Source organism: Ochotona curzoniae, unplaced genomic scaffold, assembly GCF_017591425.1.
Source record: "Ochotona curzoniae isolate NIBS_2020 unplaced genomic scaffold, NIBS_Ocur_1.0 contig_1014, whole genome shotgun sequence".
In the NCBI taxonomy this organism is placed as follows: Eukaryota; Metazoa; Chordata; class Mammalia; order Lagomorpha; family Ochotonidae; genus Ochotona; species Ochotona curzoniae.
Window position 1 is genome coordinate 33,805,957 of NW_024464920.1, and position 18,474 is coordinate 33,824,430.

General features: G+C 36.8%; 1 protein-coding gene across 1 annotated transcript in view; it reads left to right on the forward strand.

Moving 5' to 3' along the window:
- Positions 1-18,474, forward strand: part of TAFA2 (TAFA chemokine like family member 2) — a 372,060-nt gene that overhangs the window by 250,705 nt on the left and 102,881 nt on the right. Inside the window, exon 2 of the mRNA XM_040982710.1 lies at positions 5,601-5,707. Within this exon, the coding sequence (XP_040838644.1) occupies positions 5,602-5,707 (106 nt within the window). The 5' untranslated portion in view covers position 5,601. The remainder of the gene's footprint in view (positions 1-5,600; positions 5,708-18,474) is intronic.

Sequence of the window (18,474 nt, forward strand, 5' to 3'; positions counted from 1 at the left end):
AAAAAGTATTCAAGAATTGAAAGACACTATTAAGAGGCCAAATATAAGAGTTATGGGAGTCCCAGAAGGTACAGAAAGAGAAACTGGCTTTACAAATGTATTTAATGAAATAATCAAGGAAAATTTTCCTAATCTAGAGAAAGAATTGGGAAACAAGATCCAGGAGGGGCACAGAAATCCTAACAGGCTTGATCAAAAGCGATCTTCACCAAAACACATACTCATCAAACTCTCTTCAATTGAACATAAGGAAAAGATCCTTAAATGTACACATGACTGAGATTTAAAATCAGAATAAAAACCATAGTCAAAGTTGGATTTATCTATTTTTTTTAAGTTGTCCCACCTCCACTCCTTTCTTTGTCCTGTTATCCTCTCCTAATTTCATTTTGTAGGGCTGTCACATACTTGCTATTCCTTCATGTGGACAGCTGCATTATATGTTTAATCTGTAAAACACCGCTGACATTAAACAATTACTCAATGATTATTAACCTACATCTTGAATCAGGTATTATATAATCACAAATGTATATAATATATTCCCTGTCATTAAGAATGTTTTATGAAGGTGATAGCTAGGGATGTCAGTAATTAAAATGAATTGTGGCAAGTGAATATTGTGCCTAATAAATGGCACCAAACATCATCCTGAAAAGTCCTGCTGGGAGAGTTCTAACCTGCACCATGACCAGTGACAACAAGTCAGCCATGTTTAGAAGTGGGTAAGGTTGAGTGAGCTATGGATTATGTTTCAGGTGAAACATATGGAGATGAGATCTAGTTGAATGCCAGAGAGGAACTTTAGGACAGTTAAAAATACAGATTATGGGAGTATATGGAGAAATAAATGGAAAGGAATATGATAATGTAAGATTACAGACATAATGGGCACTCAAAACGGTTTTTTTTTTCTTTGACAATTTGTTGCAGTACTGTTATACCTTGCTGGTGATGTGGGCTTCTCCTTCTGAGTACTGAGGGAATCATGTGAAGATTTTAAGCAAGTGTGTCTCATAGTCATAGCTACTTATTAATCTATAGCATACAGGATGCTTTACATTCAGGGAACAGTGTTTTCCATGCATTCATGCTGCAGGTATTGTGGAGAAAAAAGTGTGTGTACACTCTGTCCTAAAGGTCAGGGGAGTGCAATAGTAATGGGAGAAATTCTAGTATAGCAGTAAGGGATAAATTCTGTTGTACTGAATGGCAGTATTACATTAAGGTTGGATGTGAAGCATACAATCTAGAGAGATCAGGAGGTAGAACTGACAGAAGATGGCAGTGGACTGGATGGGGTGGGGCTCTCGGAGAAGGAGAAAATAGCCCTGCAAATCTTGACTTGTTTTTTTCTTTCTTTGCTCTGACAGCCTGTGACTTTGTGGGTGTTTCTCTCTCTGTACAACTAGTTTGCAGTTTGACCAGCTGTCAGTTCTGTCATCCCATTTGGTGGGTGCACAATGGTATGAAAAAATTACGTGTTGTTGACCTTGTAGCAGAGGCCATTTGCTATGAGAAAGCTGTTATCTAAAATTATGCTGAGCAGCTCCTCCTGTCAGATGAGTTTTGTTCTTTATTCTATTATCGGGATGCAGTAGAGTGAGGTCTCGGGGACTGGATGTAGCAGGAGAGGCAAGGTGGCTGAAAACAAAGGAAGAAAAAAGAGAATTGTAAAGCAAAACTAATAGAGTGCTGTGAGAAAACAAAGGTAGTAGAGTGCAAGATTTTAATGGTGTTTGGTTTATAATAACCTAATTCTAAACTAGATTATTGTTATAGCTCAATATTTCTCTAAAGGGCTTTATGAAGACATTAGTATCTATGATACACTGTAGAGAGGTTTCTGAATTGGCATATTTAATAATATGTCTCCTGTTTGTGAATATGATTAAATTTTTTGAATGTGTATTTCCTTCCTTTGTTTTTCACTAATACTGTAGCAGCATTCTGTGGAATTTGTGTCTCAAGGAACACCCTTAGAGAAATATCTGTCTGAGTCATGACTGCAAAATGGTCATTGTTATCTTTTTTTGAGCATTTATTATCTGCTATGCCTAGTGCTGAACTCTTTATATAGATTCTTTCATTATGTATTCATCCCAATAACACTATAGGTAGGTGTTGTTATTATCCTCATCTAACTGACAATTAGTATAGTCAGAGATACTAAATAGTTTGTTCAACGTCACCTAAGTAGTAAGCAGTAAGTCTAACATTAAATTTGGTCTAACAGTCCAAATGCCCAATCCCTTGCCAATTTTTCTGACATATTACAAGGTACACCAAGAGTCTGTGAAGCCAGCTTAAATCATCTCATGAATGGGACTAACCAGGGACTCAGGAAGCAGGTTTTATAGATGACTGAATGTTCTCCAGTCTCATGGTCGTTGAATCTTCAGTGCATGTTGGTCACTGAGCAGGCAAGTTCACTGACAGCATCCTATATTATGGTAGGAGAGAAGGAAGCAGATCTGGAAAATTACAGGATCAATGCAGGTAGGAGAACCAACAGAAATAAAATCACATAAAGGTCACATAATTAAAAGCCAGTAGAGCTTGGATTCAAACCAACTCTGACTCAGAATTTCATGTTTTTAATCATTCATCGCCTCCTCTTCAACATCTGAATTAATTTGCACGAGTTTTCCAAGCTAAGAAATGTTAACATTTATCTACATTAAACTATATAATGGATTGATTTCTTTTCCCATACAGTTACCGACATAAAAGACTTCTTTTCAAATGACAGGTTGCCAGTGAAAAATAGTTTTGGAAATTTGGTGTTTTGGAGGTTAAGACATGAAGAAAAGGATAACAAGGAGAATTTAAGTGTAAAGAAATTAGACTAGGGGAAGAAGTGACCCCAGGAAATTGAATCAGAACCACAAAGGTCAATGGTTTCGGTGGTTATGCAAAGGAAGTTCCTTGTAGCACTTGCATCTGAAACACAATAGGTGACAGAAATACATTTTATCTCTCTTATAAATAAGTATGGAAGGATTCTACTTCTTATAAATTTTTTTGTTACACCTTAGCCATGTGGTAGCTAATGAAAGGATTGTAAAACTGACAGTTCTGGATTTGAATTTGTAATGCTACCATAAAATTGGCCTAAGTAAAACTTTCAAGTTTCTTCTGCTGGGGACTGGTCATGGATTATGAATATTCCAAATTTGTTTTGAACAGTAAATGAAAAATGTTGTATAAATTACAAAAGAAAATCAGTTCTAAAGCATATTAGGTTTTTCATTTCTTTGATGTAGCATAAGCAGTCTGACTCACATTGATTGTTGGTTCATTGGTTACATCATAATATGTTATTGCATGTGATACAGGCTGTTTGAGGCTGACATAATATCACAATTTACAGGTACTATTTTTGGATTGACGTCATTTCATCTTAAGGCAAACATGTGGTATCTAACCTTTTGGGATTGGCTCATTTCTCTTAGCATAATGGTTTCCAGTTGGGCCCATTTGGCCACAAAGAACTGAATTTTATTTTTTTTTAATAGCTGAATAGTATTCCATGGAGTAGATGAACCATAGCTTTCTTATCCAGTCTTCTGTTCATGGGCATTTTGGTTGCTCCCAAGTTTTTGCAAGTATTGATTGTGCAGTGATCCTGACAGCCTCTTAACAGGAGGTCGTATGCACGGAGCAGGGGGTGGAGGAAACCCAGAATGGAGCAGGAGGACAGGATGAGGCTTGTATCCCAACCCTGGAGACTCCTGGATCCTCACCTAGGACTATCAGCACGGGCACCAAGGGCTATATCCCAACTGCCAAGGAGACCACTGGAAATTAGAGTGCCCTCATTGGCCAAGAACTCTGAGGTCATCCACTCCCTTTTAGATCTCCCACATAGGATGGAAGAAGCCCAGATCCTTCCTTACGGGATCTAATGTCATTGGAACAACAGCCAGGAGCCCTGAGCGGACCTCAGAAACAGAAGAGTAAACTTCCTTTGGGACTCGGGAGAGGAGATTTCTCTGGTCCTTACTTAGTTCCAACTTTGGATCCCCACCTTCTCTTGCAATGACCATTAGGGTCATTTTTTGAGGCGGGGGCTCTGGATACCCCCCCAAGTGAGATTAGATAGACAGAGACCAATAAGGAAAGCTTAGAATAGACAGGAAATGATCAGCTTGGATTCATATGTACCTTACTAGGTAGGACACAAAGATTAGTTACTCCTCATTAAGATATTGACGATTTCACTGCACACCCCTCTTAAAACTTTTCTGTGCCCCAACTGTTGACATATACCTTGTTAGAGTTATAAGCCTGTTTGGACTATCCTAAAATTTGCCAAGTTCAGTAAAAATCATGTTTCAATACTATAAGCTGCTAAATATAAAAATGAAAATAGACACAAGAAAGCTGAATAATACCCTATAACCGTTTTTAAGATGTATAGCAACCGGTTGTGTATACACTAAACTTGAAATGTCAGTGAAGTAGTCATAGGATGTGGCTAAGAACTTGCCTTTTTTAACGTATTGGACACTCAATACCATGTCAATTAACTCCATAATGTTGTAAATTGTTGTTGATGTTATGTTGTGGCTCTTCTTTGGAGGGAATGATAGTCTACCAGCTCTAGTTTCAGACCAGGGATGATCTCCTGAGGAAACTTTTGAACTTATCTGGACAATAAGATGCTGGACTCTATGCATGGTACATGCTTGCAATGAAGGAATCATGACTGGATATGAACTGTACTACTGCAACAATGTGGAGGAATCCATCATGAGGGGAAGGCATGGGGAGGGGTTGGGAGAATCCCAGAGCCTATGAAACTGGCACAAAATGAAATTAAAAAAAAAAAAAAACAGTTACATGAAGCCATCCAAAAAAAAATTTCAGGGCTGAGTTTTATTGTAGGTAATTACTGTTACAAATGTTTAATTTTCCTCATTTTTGGCTCAGCTTGAAATTTCATAATTTTGTATTTTTCATTTTCATCTTATCTTTTTTCCCCCAATTCTGATAATGAAAAGTGAATTCTAACAGCATTGTGTCTCTGGTAGTGGAGTTGTGCACATTAGATTGGTCATGTTAGTATGCATTAAGAAAATAAGTTTACCAGATGATCTTTTAAAATCCATTAGAAATAAGATATTCAAAGCTGTTTTATTCTATATAGGAATTCATCTAAATATTTTTGTCTAAACTGCTTATTGTTTGCCCTGATTATGCAACTTGGCTTTGAAAAAGCAACCTTTAGAGAAAAGGAAAAATATTACTGGACTTATTTACAGATGATTCAGATGGGTCTTGTTAATATTCATAACCTAAGTCTATGTTTACATGGAATGAAAGTGTATAGTATTTCCAAACTGATTCAGTATGTTCACAAATAGATAAACTGGCTACAGCCTTCACTTACTTCTTGCACCATTGCTAGGTTTTTTTGCATGAGGAACATTTATCTTCCCCTTCATAGTTTCTGTATGGTGAACAGCATTTTATATACATGAAGTGCAGTTTCAGGAATTAAAGGTGCTTGGGTGTCACAGAAGTCTCTAAATACAGCACAACTATAGTGGAAAAATGCTTTCATGTGCTTCATATTTTTCTTTTTTCATTTTCAGGATGAGTAAGAGATATTTACAGAAAGCAACAAAAGGAAAACTGCTAATAATAATATTCATTGTCACCTTGTGGGGGAAAGTTGTATCCAGTGCCAACCATCATAAAGGTAAGCTCTTGTTTTGTTGTATAAGTTCTCTGTGCGAGATGACTTCTACTGGAGAATCACGTTCCGTCATCATTGGTCTATTCAATTTTATCAGATATGGTTCCCTACTCCCCAGCGATTCTCCTTAAGTAAAAATGTGCAGAGTCATCTTCAGGATGGTTTTCAGAAGGGAAGCATATTTCTAGGATTACTGTTATTTTGGCAAATGTGTGCAGAGAGTGCAAACCTGTAACTCTGCCTTCTCTCCCTATTTTAAGGTAGTACTGTTAAAAATGTAGGTTGACATGTAAAGAAGTTTCAGGTTTCTACAGCAATGATAAATACCTTAATGCATGTAGAATTGTAGCTTTTCCTTCAGTGTTATGTGTTGGTGGTAACAGTGGTTATGTCTCTGAAGGGCAGAAACGTTTTTTGGGTACTACTATTTAGCAAGCTCAATTCAACATAGAGTAAGAATATTTGCCCCCATGCATGTATGTTAAACTTAATAGCTCAAAATTATACCTTTTATGTCCTCTCTCCTGGCCACAAGGCACTAGATGATGAATAACTACCTTTTCAAAGTGAATTAAAATGGGACCTTTTTCTCAACTGATAATCAAGTATTCCTGACACAAGGCATCAATTTAGATTTTTCTGTGAAATATGGTAACTTTGCAATTCAATCTGAGTCCTCTGTGAAGCCTGGGGACTAGCAACTGGCTGGGAAGTGGGAATTCTATAACTCTTAAATTAGCCGCACACATGCATTTAATTAGTATTACATGGACCATTAACACCAGGGATAAAAAAGATATGGTATGAGGGAGTGAAGCCTATTAGGTGAATTTCTTCTGCTTGGATTAGAAACCCAAAAGGACATCTTATGAAGCTGAATTTTATGAAGATATCTTCATCCATATTCCATGATCGTATTTTTTGATTCACGGTGTTTTTGAGTATACATGTAAATATGTGTGTGTGGCCGGGAGGGGTGTGAGGGTGGATGTATGTGTATTTTAAACAGTGCACTGACTGATTCAAAATGGGCATAATGTTTCCTTCATAATTGTAATCATTACCAAATGAAGACTGCATTCTCTATCTCCCAAAATGACCCAGACCTAAGGACAATGAGTGCTTTAAAAATAGCTGCAGGTCATTATGTAAAGTGAAATAAACCAGGCACAGAAAGACAAGTTCCATTTTGATCCCACTCAGATGTGGAATCTACAAAGAGTGGACCTCATAGAAGGCACAAAAAGAGTCTGTGGAGATGAGGCAGGGCACTAAGATATGTTATGGAAAAGTTAGAAGTTCTGGTGTTCTTTTGCACAGCATAATGACTGCAGATAATGCTTAGATACTCTGTATTTCTTAAAAACAGAAGAAAGGTTTGAGAATGAGTTAACCATAAGTATAGTAAGTATTTAAGGAGATAGATAGGTTTAGCATGATTGGACATTGCACAGTGGTACTCCTAGTATAATTTTCATGTGCCACGTAAAAGTATTCAAAACAACAGTAACAAAGCTGAAAAGTTCTGGGTCCAGCCCAGTGTCAGAACCAGCCAGAGCACACACCAGCTCTTCTATTCCCGATGCTCACTGCTTGTTCCTAACCAACAAAGATAATTGGAAAGATTGGGGAATTTGAAAGAATTACAGGGAATAGCTGGCACAGTGAGGATTCATCTCCCACGCCATGAGAAAGGAACTTCCAAAGAACCACTGGCAAGGACAGCCTGAAATATGCACCACATGCCATTGGTAAAGACGCTTTTAAGAATTTTTAGGTCGTGTTATGTTCTGGGATAGCTCTAGTTATAAGATACTTTTCGTCTTGTCAGGAAAGCATTTGTTGGACTCCTAAACATGCTAGCTTTATGAAACTCAATATGATATGGAAGATAGAGTTCTGTTGGTTTGTTCCCATCTTGTCTATGATATTTTAGATGAAAAGTCTCTCCTTCTCTTCCTTTCATCTTTACCTTCCTTTACACCTTACTTCCTCCTTTCCACTATTGCCTCTCTTGTTCCTTTGCATTTTCTTTTGGGGAGTTGGTTGACAAACAAAATGAAACAATGTATTTATGAGCTGTTGCCCAATTGCGTAAAATGGGTGATGGTATATACTCATCAACCCATTGAAAAATGTGTTATTTTTAATTCTCTGGCCCCCAACTGTGTCTGTGACCCAGATGTCTATCCTTTGCTTTTTTACTCAGGATAATTACTTTTCTAAGTTTTGCAATTATAACTGCATTGTTTTTATTTATCATTATACTGTACATTTAAATGTATATGTCCAGCAGACATATTGTCCAGTTTTGGTGGTTCTTAATTTTACATAAATGATATTACACTGTACAGATTTTCTGTAGTTTGTTCCAGGAATCTGAGAAATAAAATTTGTTATAGTTAATGGCATGTTGTTATACTACATTCAATTTTAATGTACATGTTTTAATTTTAATTGCTACATGTTTTAGTATATGAAGTCACCATAAATCTACTATTTATTCTCTAAAATATGAACATTTGATATTTTGTTTCTTTTCATTGTTAGCAGTGATCCTATGAATATTCTTGTGTTTGTCTTTTGATGTACCTGTGCAGGGTTTTCTTAAGTCACTATTTCCTAGGAATGAAATGGTTGATTATGGAGTACGCATATTTTTAGTATTACCAGAACAGGCCAAGTAGTTTTCCAGGATGATAGCAATAACAACACTGTTCAAGGCAATTTCTTTTTTATCTTTTTCTATTCCTGTTTTTTTGTAGTTCTATCTCTTCATTCAGCCTGGATATTGTTCAAATGAGCCATATCTCTTCTTGATTGATTTCACCAGAAGTTGGTCAATTTTATTAGTTTTCGGAGACTCAACGTTTGCCTCTCGATGTGTTTACTTCTTTCTTCTTATATTTCATTATTTTAGACTTATCTTTATGTTAGTTTAATTGTTGTTTTTGTAGAAAACTTTATGTTAACACTGAGTATATGCCAGGCACCTGTGCAGAAGTCACATTCAATGATTTTTACTGCTGTTGTAAAAAGCGCTAGCTCCCAAGACGTCCTCTATCATGAGAAATTGATATGTGGTCATTTGTAGAGTTAAATGATGTAGTTCAGATGGATAATGAAGCTCATATCATCTCTAAAAGTGGGATAATTGTACAGTTTCGACTAAGCTCTTGAGGTATCAGAAAGCCTGGAGGGCTCACTCCCCTAAAACAAAGCCAAGGCAGTGGAGACACCTGTGGTGTATCTAATCCTTGGAATATACATTTGAATTCTAACTGGATAGAGTGGGGACCTAGGATTCTTTCCATCTTATCTCAAAAAAGCAAATTATTTTTCTCCAAGGAAGGAAAAGGAGTGGCTGTCTGTCTTAAACACAAATATAAAACAATTTATTATCCTCTGTCACACAGCTAGAGTATTTGGTTGGCTTTTTTGGTATGGTTTTATTCCAGTGTTAGGCCTGAAGCAAGATGGACTGATTTGCTTACTCTTTATTGTGAGATCTTTTATAAGAATAGGTTTTCGATCCAAGACAGCTTGGTGAGCATTCTAAGGCAAAATAATAAAGATTAACATTAGAAACCCATAGCACTAGAGAGCATTACAAATGCCAATTTACTTCATTTAACCTTCATAATGGTCTATGAGGGATATACCATTTAAAATCATTCCTCTATATCAGCAACTATGTTGAAGAAAAGTAACTTATCAAAGGTTTCTTCGTTAGTAGTTATTGGAGGTAGGAAGTCTTGCTCCACATAATTGTGACATGTATCTGGTAGTAAATTTCTTTATTTTAATACTTTTTGAATTCAGTTGATTTTATTTATTTTTATTAGGAAGGCAGAGAGAAGGAAAGACAGGGACAAAAATTCACTCCCCAAATGATCACAATGGCTGGAGCTAAGCTGATCCGAAGCCAGGAGCCTGGAACCTCTCCTGGGTCTCCCTCATGGGTACAGGGTCCCAAGGCTTTGGGCCATCCTCTGCTGCTTTCCCAGACCACAGTTAGGGAGGTGGATGGGAATTGGAGCAGCCAGAACATCCATCAGTATCCATATGGGATACCAGCACTTGCAAGTGAAGGATTAGCCAGTTGAGTTATTTTGCCAGTCCCTAGCTGACTTCTTATGTATAGATTAGAATACTTTCTTTTTTTTTTTAAAGAAAGTATTTATTTGAAAGGCAGAGTGACAGTGAGAGTGGCAGACATAGAAAAAGCACGATGTGAGAAGTGGGATGGAGGGAGGAAAGAGAGAGAAGAGAGAATGAATGAATGAGAGCAAGAAAGAGAAATCTACCCATGTGCAAGTTCACTCTCCAAATAACCACAGCAGGAATGGGGCCAAATTCCCCAGGAATGAGGAACTCCGTCTTGGTCTCCCACATAGGCAGTAGGTTCCCAAGCACTTGAGTTATTATCTGTTGCCTTCCTTGGGTGTGTTAGCAGAAAACTGGATCAAAGGCAGAACAGCAGGAACTCCCACCAGTGCTTGATAGGGTAGGCTCATGTCGCAAGCTGTGCCACAATACTGGCCCTGGCACTATCTCTTGAAATGGTGTTCTTCATCACTATTTCAATTAGATTAGAGTTCAAGTTAGGTGTTATTGTATGTAAATTTTCTTAATCTGTTATCTGTTCTAGACTTTTAAAAATATTTTCTACCTTCCAAGTTTTTCTGTGCTATATTCAGTTCTACTTTCTCCCACCCTAATTCTACTGTTCTCTTGTATCTAATCAACTGTTTAGCCCACACATTGAATTTGTATTTCATTTATTATATGCTATTAAAATTATTTTCTAAGCTAATATGTGTACTTCTGATACCTTTCCTTCTAATTCATGTTTTCACTCCCTACCCAAATGTGCATGTTTCTCCCTATCTGATAACTATGATTTTAAAATATTTATTTTTAGGGGCAGGTGTATTGGCACAACTGGCTAATCCTCTTCCTCTCCAGGCACTGTCATTCCATGTGGGCACCAGTTCATGTCCCAACTGCTACCAATCCAGGTCCTTGCTTGTGGTCTGGGAGGGCAGCAGGGGATGGCATGGTGCCTTGGGATCCTGCACTTGTGTGAGAGATCCAGAAGAGGCTCGTTGCTCCTCACTTCAGGTTGGCTCAGCTCCTGCCATTGTGGTCATTTGAGGAGTGACAAGTGAATGGGGACTTTTTGTTTGTCTCTCTTTTCTGTGAATCTGTCTTTTCAGTGAAAATATATCTTTGAACATTACTTATTTTCATTTATTTGAAAGGCAGAGTTATAGCATGAGAAAAGGAGAGAAAAAAATATATACAGAAATATTCCACCTGCTGATTTATTCACAAAATGGCCACAATAGTGGGAGCAGGGAAGGTTCGAAGCTGGGAGCATCTTTTGGGTCTCCTATGTGGTTGTAGGGGCTCCAGATCATGACCCATCTTCCACTGCTTTCCCGGGATTAATCCAGTAAGTATGTCATTAAAGAATACGTAAATAGAAGAGGTGAAAGAACTGAATGAATAAATAATGCACTGAAATACCAGTCAAATGACAAGCTGCCTCAAGAGCCCTCAAGTGACGAATTGTGTTGCTCCATTTGTTGGACATTATGTATTTGAGTACTGGAGCATGTTGGGCTTCTGAATTTGAAAACCCAAATACCTAAAAAGAAGAAATTGTTGTCTTTTTCTTCTGTGCTTTGGGAACTAGTGGGTCCTCACCCCCAGACCAATAAGTTTATAGCTCAAATCACCACTGAAAGATCCTACCCTGAATTCCTGCAATTATATTGAGCTGGGCATTTCAGAGGGGATTAACTCAGAACCTTGTGACAGCCAGTCAGAAAGTCCAGGCAGTATTTCCCCCTTGGAAGCAATTACATTAGGTACAGCTTCAGATATTGGGGATCAGAGCAGAACTATTTTAGTTTAGGACTCTGAACTCTCAACAGAAAAATATAGCCATTAATCTTAGAAGGCTAACATGTTTTCTTGTCTTTTCCTACTCACCTATTCCAAAGAAATTTGACAGAGAGTGAGTCATCACTGGGTGTTTCGGTTGGGAAAGGATCTTTATTTTGTGTGACATATGCACAGGCAAGAACGATAACCGGATGAGGAAACCTCGCAGATTTGTTTAATATTATCCTTGTTGTCATAAAGGTAATTGTTAATCTGAGTTAGAAAAATAAATTTTAAAATAAAGTTGAGTTTTGTTTCAAAACCTGAGTGAGATAACAGCTAATTAAAACATCTTTGTGGCTCTTAATTTGCCTTTTGATTCATTTGATTGTCCAGTTAAGCAAACAACTAACCAGGAAACAAAATATATATTCAATGCCTGTTTAGTGTTACATTTTAGAGCCAGTTCTAAAGACATACAAGTGAGGAAAAGGGATATACCCCAACCCTAAAGGAGCTTTCTCTAGAGCGAAGGAAGGATCATGTAACCACAACAAGTATTTAGTTACAAATAGTCTTGAAGTGATATAAAGGTAAAAACTTCAGAATGGCAGGAGGTCTGAATGTGGGATGGGATTGAAATAAACAGTGAGCTGGGATGGGGCACCAGGCCAGAGTAGCAGTTTGTGAAAAGGCACTGAGAATAAAAAAAAAAAAAAATTCTCAGGAGATAAAAGCCAATATGGATAGAAATCAGAGAGCAAAAGGATGGTGGTGCTTACTAACCAGAAGCAGTGGCTGGGGCAGATATCTTTTGGGACATATTCAGAGCTGATTTTCTTGCAGTTAAAATGGTTTGATTCAATTTCACTAGGGTATTACTGTTTCTTTGTGCTGGTTTGCAGCTGACTGTGCCATAAGGCAAACTTATACAGTAATAACAGCAGATCTTAGGAGGAAATCAAAAGAGAAAAATAGGCATTTTGGCCTGATGATTGCCAAGAAGAGTTCAGTATACGCAAAAATCAAAGCTAAGTTCACCCAAGTGTCTGTACCAAGTTAAAAAGACAGTACAAGGGAGTAGGTGTTTGGATTGTAGGCTTGCAACCTATGTCAGAGTACCGTGTTTCAATGCATTCCTCCTGGTCCCAGCTTCCTATTTAGACAGACTTTGGGAGGCAGCAGGGGTGGTTGAACTAACTGATTTCTTGTTACATTGGTGAGCTACATTGAGTTCAACCTACTTTCAGGCCTGGCTATTGTGGGTATTTGAGATGTCGAATAATAGGGAGGAGTTCTCTGCTCTCTGTCTCTTTGCTTCTTTCAAATGCATAACAAATAGCAGTTTTTTAAAAGAATAAAAATCTGTACAAGGAATCCAGGAGTTAGTGAGAACAGCTGTTGGTGCATCTTAAGTCATTCTGATGTGGTTTTGGGTTTTGTCCTCCATGTCTGAAGTGCATGTCCTATATCCATGTTGCCCTGATGAGATGCTTGACCTGGAGCCTGCCAGTTTTTGTTATTCTGATACCTGTTACCTTTCCTTATTCTTTATTATTAGTCGCCTTTTGTAAAAGCCTTTATATTTAAAAAAAAAAAATCTTACAGATTTGGAGGAGCTAGTATATCTTATTGGATCAGCAGTGCGTTTTAAGGAACTCAAATGGTAATATATTTACGGAAAATATATTTATATGTCTATTTCTTCTATTTAAATGCTTTTTAAATAATTGTCATATAGAATAAAAGGTAATGACCTCCTAACATACTTAAACTTTTGTGCTCTCGCAATAGGCTTCTAGTCTTGGTCCTGTGTATACCATTCTTACTAAATCACCTGACCTTACTGTTGCACAAGCTCTTTTGAAATTTTATTTTTTCACAATATAATTTCAGAGGCTCAGAAATCCTCCCCACTTACCCTTCCCCTACCATTTTCTCCTAAATTATTACAATAGTATAGTCCTTTAGCAATAATCACAAGTCTACCATTCTATTTAAGTGCATCATGACATTATAGACACAGACAAGGTTAGAGTCCAGCTTACTCCTCTCAAGATATATTTTTATGACCTGAGGCCACAGAATTATTTTTAATATCTTATGTAGCCTCTATTTTTTCATGTAGAGCTCATTTTCTGTATCTCTAATGCATTGTCTATGCAATAGGAAGTCATCTACTTAGTGATTTAAGTCAAGTCATGGTCTTTGAGTGTTATGAAAATTAATAAGCAGCACACAAGGCCCCATATTAAATTACCAGAAAAAAATTGCCACTTAGCTGATCATTCATGATGAACATGTCTACTTCCCTAAGTAAATTGATTATAAATTCGCAATGAGAATGGAAGACTGTGTTTGTAGGACAAACAGATTGAAAGATGAATTTGAAATGGTGCTTAGGCTATTTAGTAGGTCAAAGTTGTGATAAAGAGAAGAAAGCTTTGAATTCAAGGGATTTAGGATTCAGTCTAAATGCCCTGGGTTGAAACATATTGCTTCAAAAATTTTAGTTTCAGAATCTTAAAAGAAAGAGTAGGAATAATAGATATTTATTGTTCTATACTGGAACAGTATGGAGACAAGAAAATGATATGTTGTGAGTCAGATTTAGGCCCAGGGAACACATTACTCAGAAACTAATATTTGAGAAACAGGAGTTTATTCAAAGGAATGGATTTACTCAAGAAGCTAACTTTGGGGTTGGCATTGTGGCACAGTTGGTTAAGCTATCACCTCTGAACTCAAGAGTGTTCATATCTCAGTGTTGAATAGAGTCCTGGCTATCCTGCTTCTGACCCAGCTTGCTGTAGCAGCTCAGGTGCATAGACCTCTAGTACTTATATGGAATACATTTTTGGAGTTCCTGACTCTTAGCTTCAGCCTCACCCAGACTTAGCTAGAAAGCTAGCAGGAGAACTTGAAAAAAGAGAGTAGATAGGGGCTAGCACAAAGCATGCTAATCCTCCGCCTGTGGTCCTACCATCCCATAGGGACATTGGTTCAAATCCCAGCTGCTCTACTTTCTATCAGTTCCCTGCTAATGGCCTGGAAAAGCAGCTGAGGATGAGCCAAAGCTTTAGGCCTCTGTACCTACATGGGAGATGAGAAAGAAACTCCTTACTCCTGGCTTAGTCTGTTTCAACTCCAGCCATAGTGACCATTTAGGGAGTGAAGCAGTAGGTAGAAGATTTCTGTGTCTCTCCCTTTCTCTCTGTGACTCTGACTTTCAAGAAAAAAATTAATCCTAAAAAAAAAAGGAGCAGAAAGGGAACAAAGGATGGTGCTGGTTGTAAATTGGTGTTTGGTCAGGACACAAGGGGCTGTTTGAAGTCACAGTGGTTACTTCCAGCTTGCAATCGTAAATGCAATATCTGGGCATGCCTTGTCCTGGGAGGGTCAGAATACTTTGCAACTCCAGCCATCTTTCCAAGGACTGTTTCTGGAATTTTCAAGCAGGTATTATTTATCTTTTGAAATGAACCAACACTCTAATTAGTTACAAGCTCAGCAATTAGCTCTTGTTTTTCAGAGCATGTAAAAAAAGACAAAGATGAATTCAGTATAGTTACTATAACGCTTATGAAAGTTCTTGAGAGTGATGTAAAATGTGTTCATTTTTGCAATATACAAATTTCAACCAATAATACTCTTATAAATATGGATAGTTTCAAAAGGCTTTTCTTGGGAAATAAAATTAAAGGGTGAGTTACATTTTGCTCTTTCAGTATATGACATGGTACACATCATAATCAGTGGTTTAACTCCACTGACTGTGAATTTCATTTACTTTTGTAAATGCACGTCAATGGGAATATTTTGCGGAAACTGAGTTTTTGGTAGCACATAAGCAAGCTGTCTTGCATATATTTTTAAATTACTTGTAACTGGCTCAGTAGAAGCTTAATAGTGGGAAAATCAATCAGTTGAAGAAATTGAAATACATGGTATTGGTGTCATAAAAGGAAATGAAATCAACCCTCAGGAAAGGGGATACTGCTGCTAATGGTGCAGTGAGGGAAAAAGCATGTCATGCCACTTCATTAAGTTATCTGAATAGTAGTTATATCCAATGTGTTTCTTTCAACTCTGAAACTGTCTTGTCTCAAAACAGATGTTACTTAAGTCACCACCACTCTTGTTTTTCTAACAAAAATGTTAACATTGCCTTTTCATTAATATGACATATTAGTATATTTGTTATAATTAATATATGAAACCTGGCTTTCCCTACCTTTTCTATGTACTGTCATGACATATGATAGCATAAACTACGATCCTTTCTCTGAGGACTTTTGTGTCAAAAATTGGTGAAGTTGTTTTTAAACATCTTTTTCAAATTTATTTAAGATATTTTATTTTAATTGAAAAATTCAATTGTAAGTCATTCATGTTGATATGTAAGTAATTACATCCTAAAGTAATTCTCTTATGCAATTAGTATATAGTGAGTTAGAGTAATTTACAGTTAACGAGCATTGAAGAGTTTTCAAAGATATCAAATTCTCATTGATTTCTTTCCTTTGTTACCTTTCATTCCCTACTTATTAAACAAATATTCATTCAACAAATATATTAAGTATCTAATATATGCTAGATACTAATTAACATCAAGTCACTGTCAGACTAGATTATTGTGCTTTCAAAGAATTGATCAACTAAATAAATAAAAGTTTCAGACTGACTTGTGTGTGTGTATACAAGCAAGAGAAGAAAAAAATGGTAGAGAAAATCCATGTTAACTTTGAAATAAAATTACCAGAAAGTGCTTAGATAATGTGTGAGCCTGAGTGGATGAGTGAAGGTAGGAGACTGGCTGGTATGCAATAGATGATAAAAGGATGCGTGTGGGAGGGAGCAGCAGGTGGTGGAAACTGAGCTAAGGGAAGAATGAGGGATCTGTGTGGGAAGCGGGGATGACTGTAAACTATGATCACAAAATAACTTGTTTGCTGAAATACCCCTGGGAGGTGAAATCATCCCTTCTTCAAGAACAGCTTGGTTGTGTGTGTGTGGTGTGTGTGTGTGTGAAGTTAACACTCCTCCCAGAATGTTACCATGATTTTCAGAGCTGCCTTAGGGCAGGCAGTTGTTTTAATATCATCCATGGAGTGCTTACTTAATCACATTGTGTGTTATTTTAACTATTATAATGTACAGGTTACATAAAGACAGGCAATAGCACTAATGAAGACTGCCCTTCATATTATAGAAGATTATAAAAATATTTACAGCCTTCTTAACTTGAACATATTCTGAGACTGCAGCCTTGTTTTGTAAAAGAATAGGGTTCCCAAATAAATTGCAAAATTTTAATAAACTAATTAGTTACATTATTTTAGTAGAAGTACTAGAATGATTATTACTCACTTTTAAAAGGTATTTTAGGATCTAATCCTTTTGGGACCGGTACAGTAGTTTAATAGGCTAATCCGCCTGCAAGACCCAGTGTCTTTGTCCATTCTTGTCTACTTCTTTGCTCATAAACTTAGAGCTACCATGTTGAGCAAACCATTTCGTCTTGTCTAATTCCTGTTGATGTAGACATTTTTCTGTATGTGTTCCTGAACTCAACATGAAGGTAGAGCTCTCAGACTATTTTGGTGATCCATAGGCATTACATGAACATGAATATTATACTTGGTGGGAATTCCTGCAGTAGTTTCTTCGTGGAGTGGATAAAGGCAGACAGCAGTGTGCTCTCTGGGGATGAGATGATGCAGTCCAGACAGATGGTTTTCTGTGAACTGAGAATGAATCCTCACATGATGGATGACTGTTCCTGAATCGTGTATTTTAGCCATTTTGCTATCTCTTCTCTTAATAGGCTGTGATATTTTATTGAAGCACAGTGACTTCCTATGTTAGTAGAAAGTAAATTATTATTTCTGTTTGCTCTCATTTCAAATTAAATCATAATGGAAATCTTTGGATGTAATGAGCTTTAAAACCTAGTTTCTGTGAAAGCGACCTATTTCAACCTAAATTATGGAGACCTTAATCTTGGTAATATAAATTTATGTATCATAAAAGAGATAGTAGCCATTTGAAAACATATTTTAAATGTGGCTTTCTTATATAATACTTGGGACAATAATAAATCCAAAATTGTCTTCCATTTTGACTAAAAAATGACTCCCTCAGTGATTTATTATGAATATTGAAATCTTGAAACTACTTGACCAAGTTTCAGTCTTTCTGAAAATGCCTGGAAGTAGTTTTCAGAAAATCACTTAGAAACCTTGCAATGTTTTTCAAGGTGCAGCTGTTTGCTACTTAGTGTCAGTCTGAAGCCTTGGGCAAAACTGTTTCTTTGTTGCTTAAAATATTTAGATGGTTTAAAGTGCAATTCTCACTAGGTATGTTCTGGCTGTTCCAGGGCAGAAATTATTAGACAAATGATGAAAAGCTGCCATCTTTATAACTAACACTTACAGCAATAATCTACATTTCTGGATAAATTGCCAAATATTGTTAGAACAGTCTCCCTTTAAGCCAGGTGTGTACTATTTTCCCAATGTTATATATTTACTTTTCCCAAGTAAACATATTGACCTAGAGTTTCAAGACTGAAAAATAATCCTGGAGGATACTCTGAATCCATATCCCTGCCTTATTGCCTTCTTCATAATTCCTAATCTGTCAGCATAATGGGTTTCCAGTTTGCCTCTTGACAACTTCACTTACCGAAGGTTTTTGGAAAGATAAAATTATTGAATCTTGTTTTAAAATTCTATCCCACATCCATATGCATTTACAAACTTATTCATGTATTTACATGTGCGAATATATACCTTTCAGGCTTAAATTGCTCTATATAATACATCTTTAAATATTTGCAGGCACGACACATTTGTTCTTTAAACTTCTTTCATATA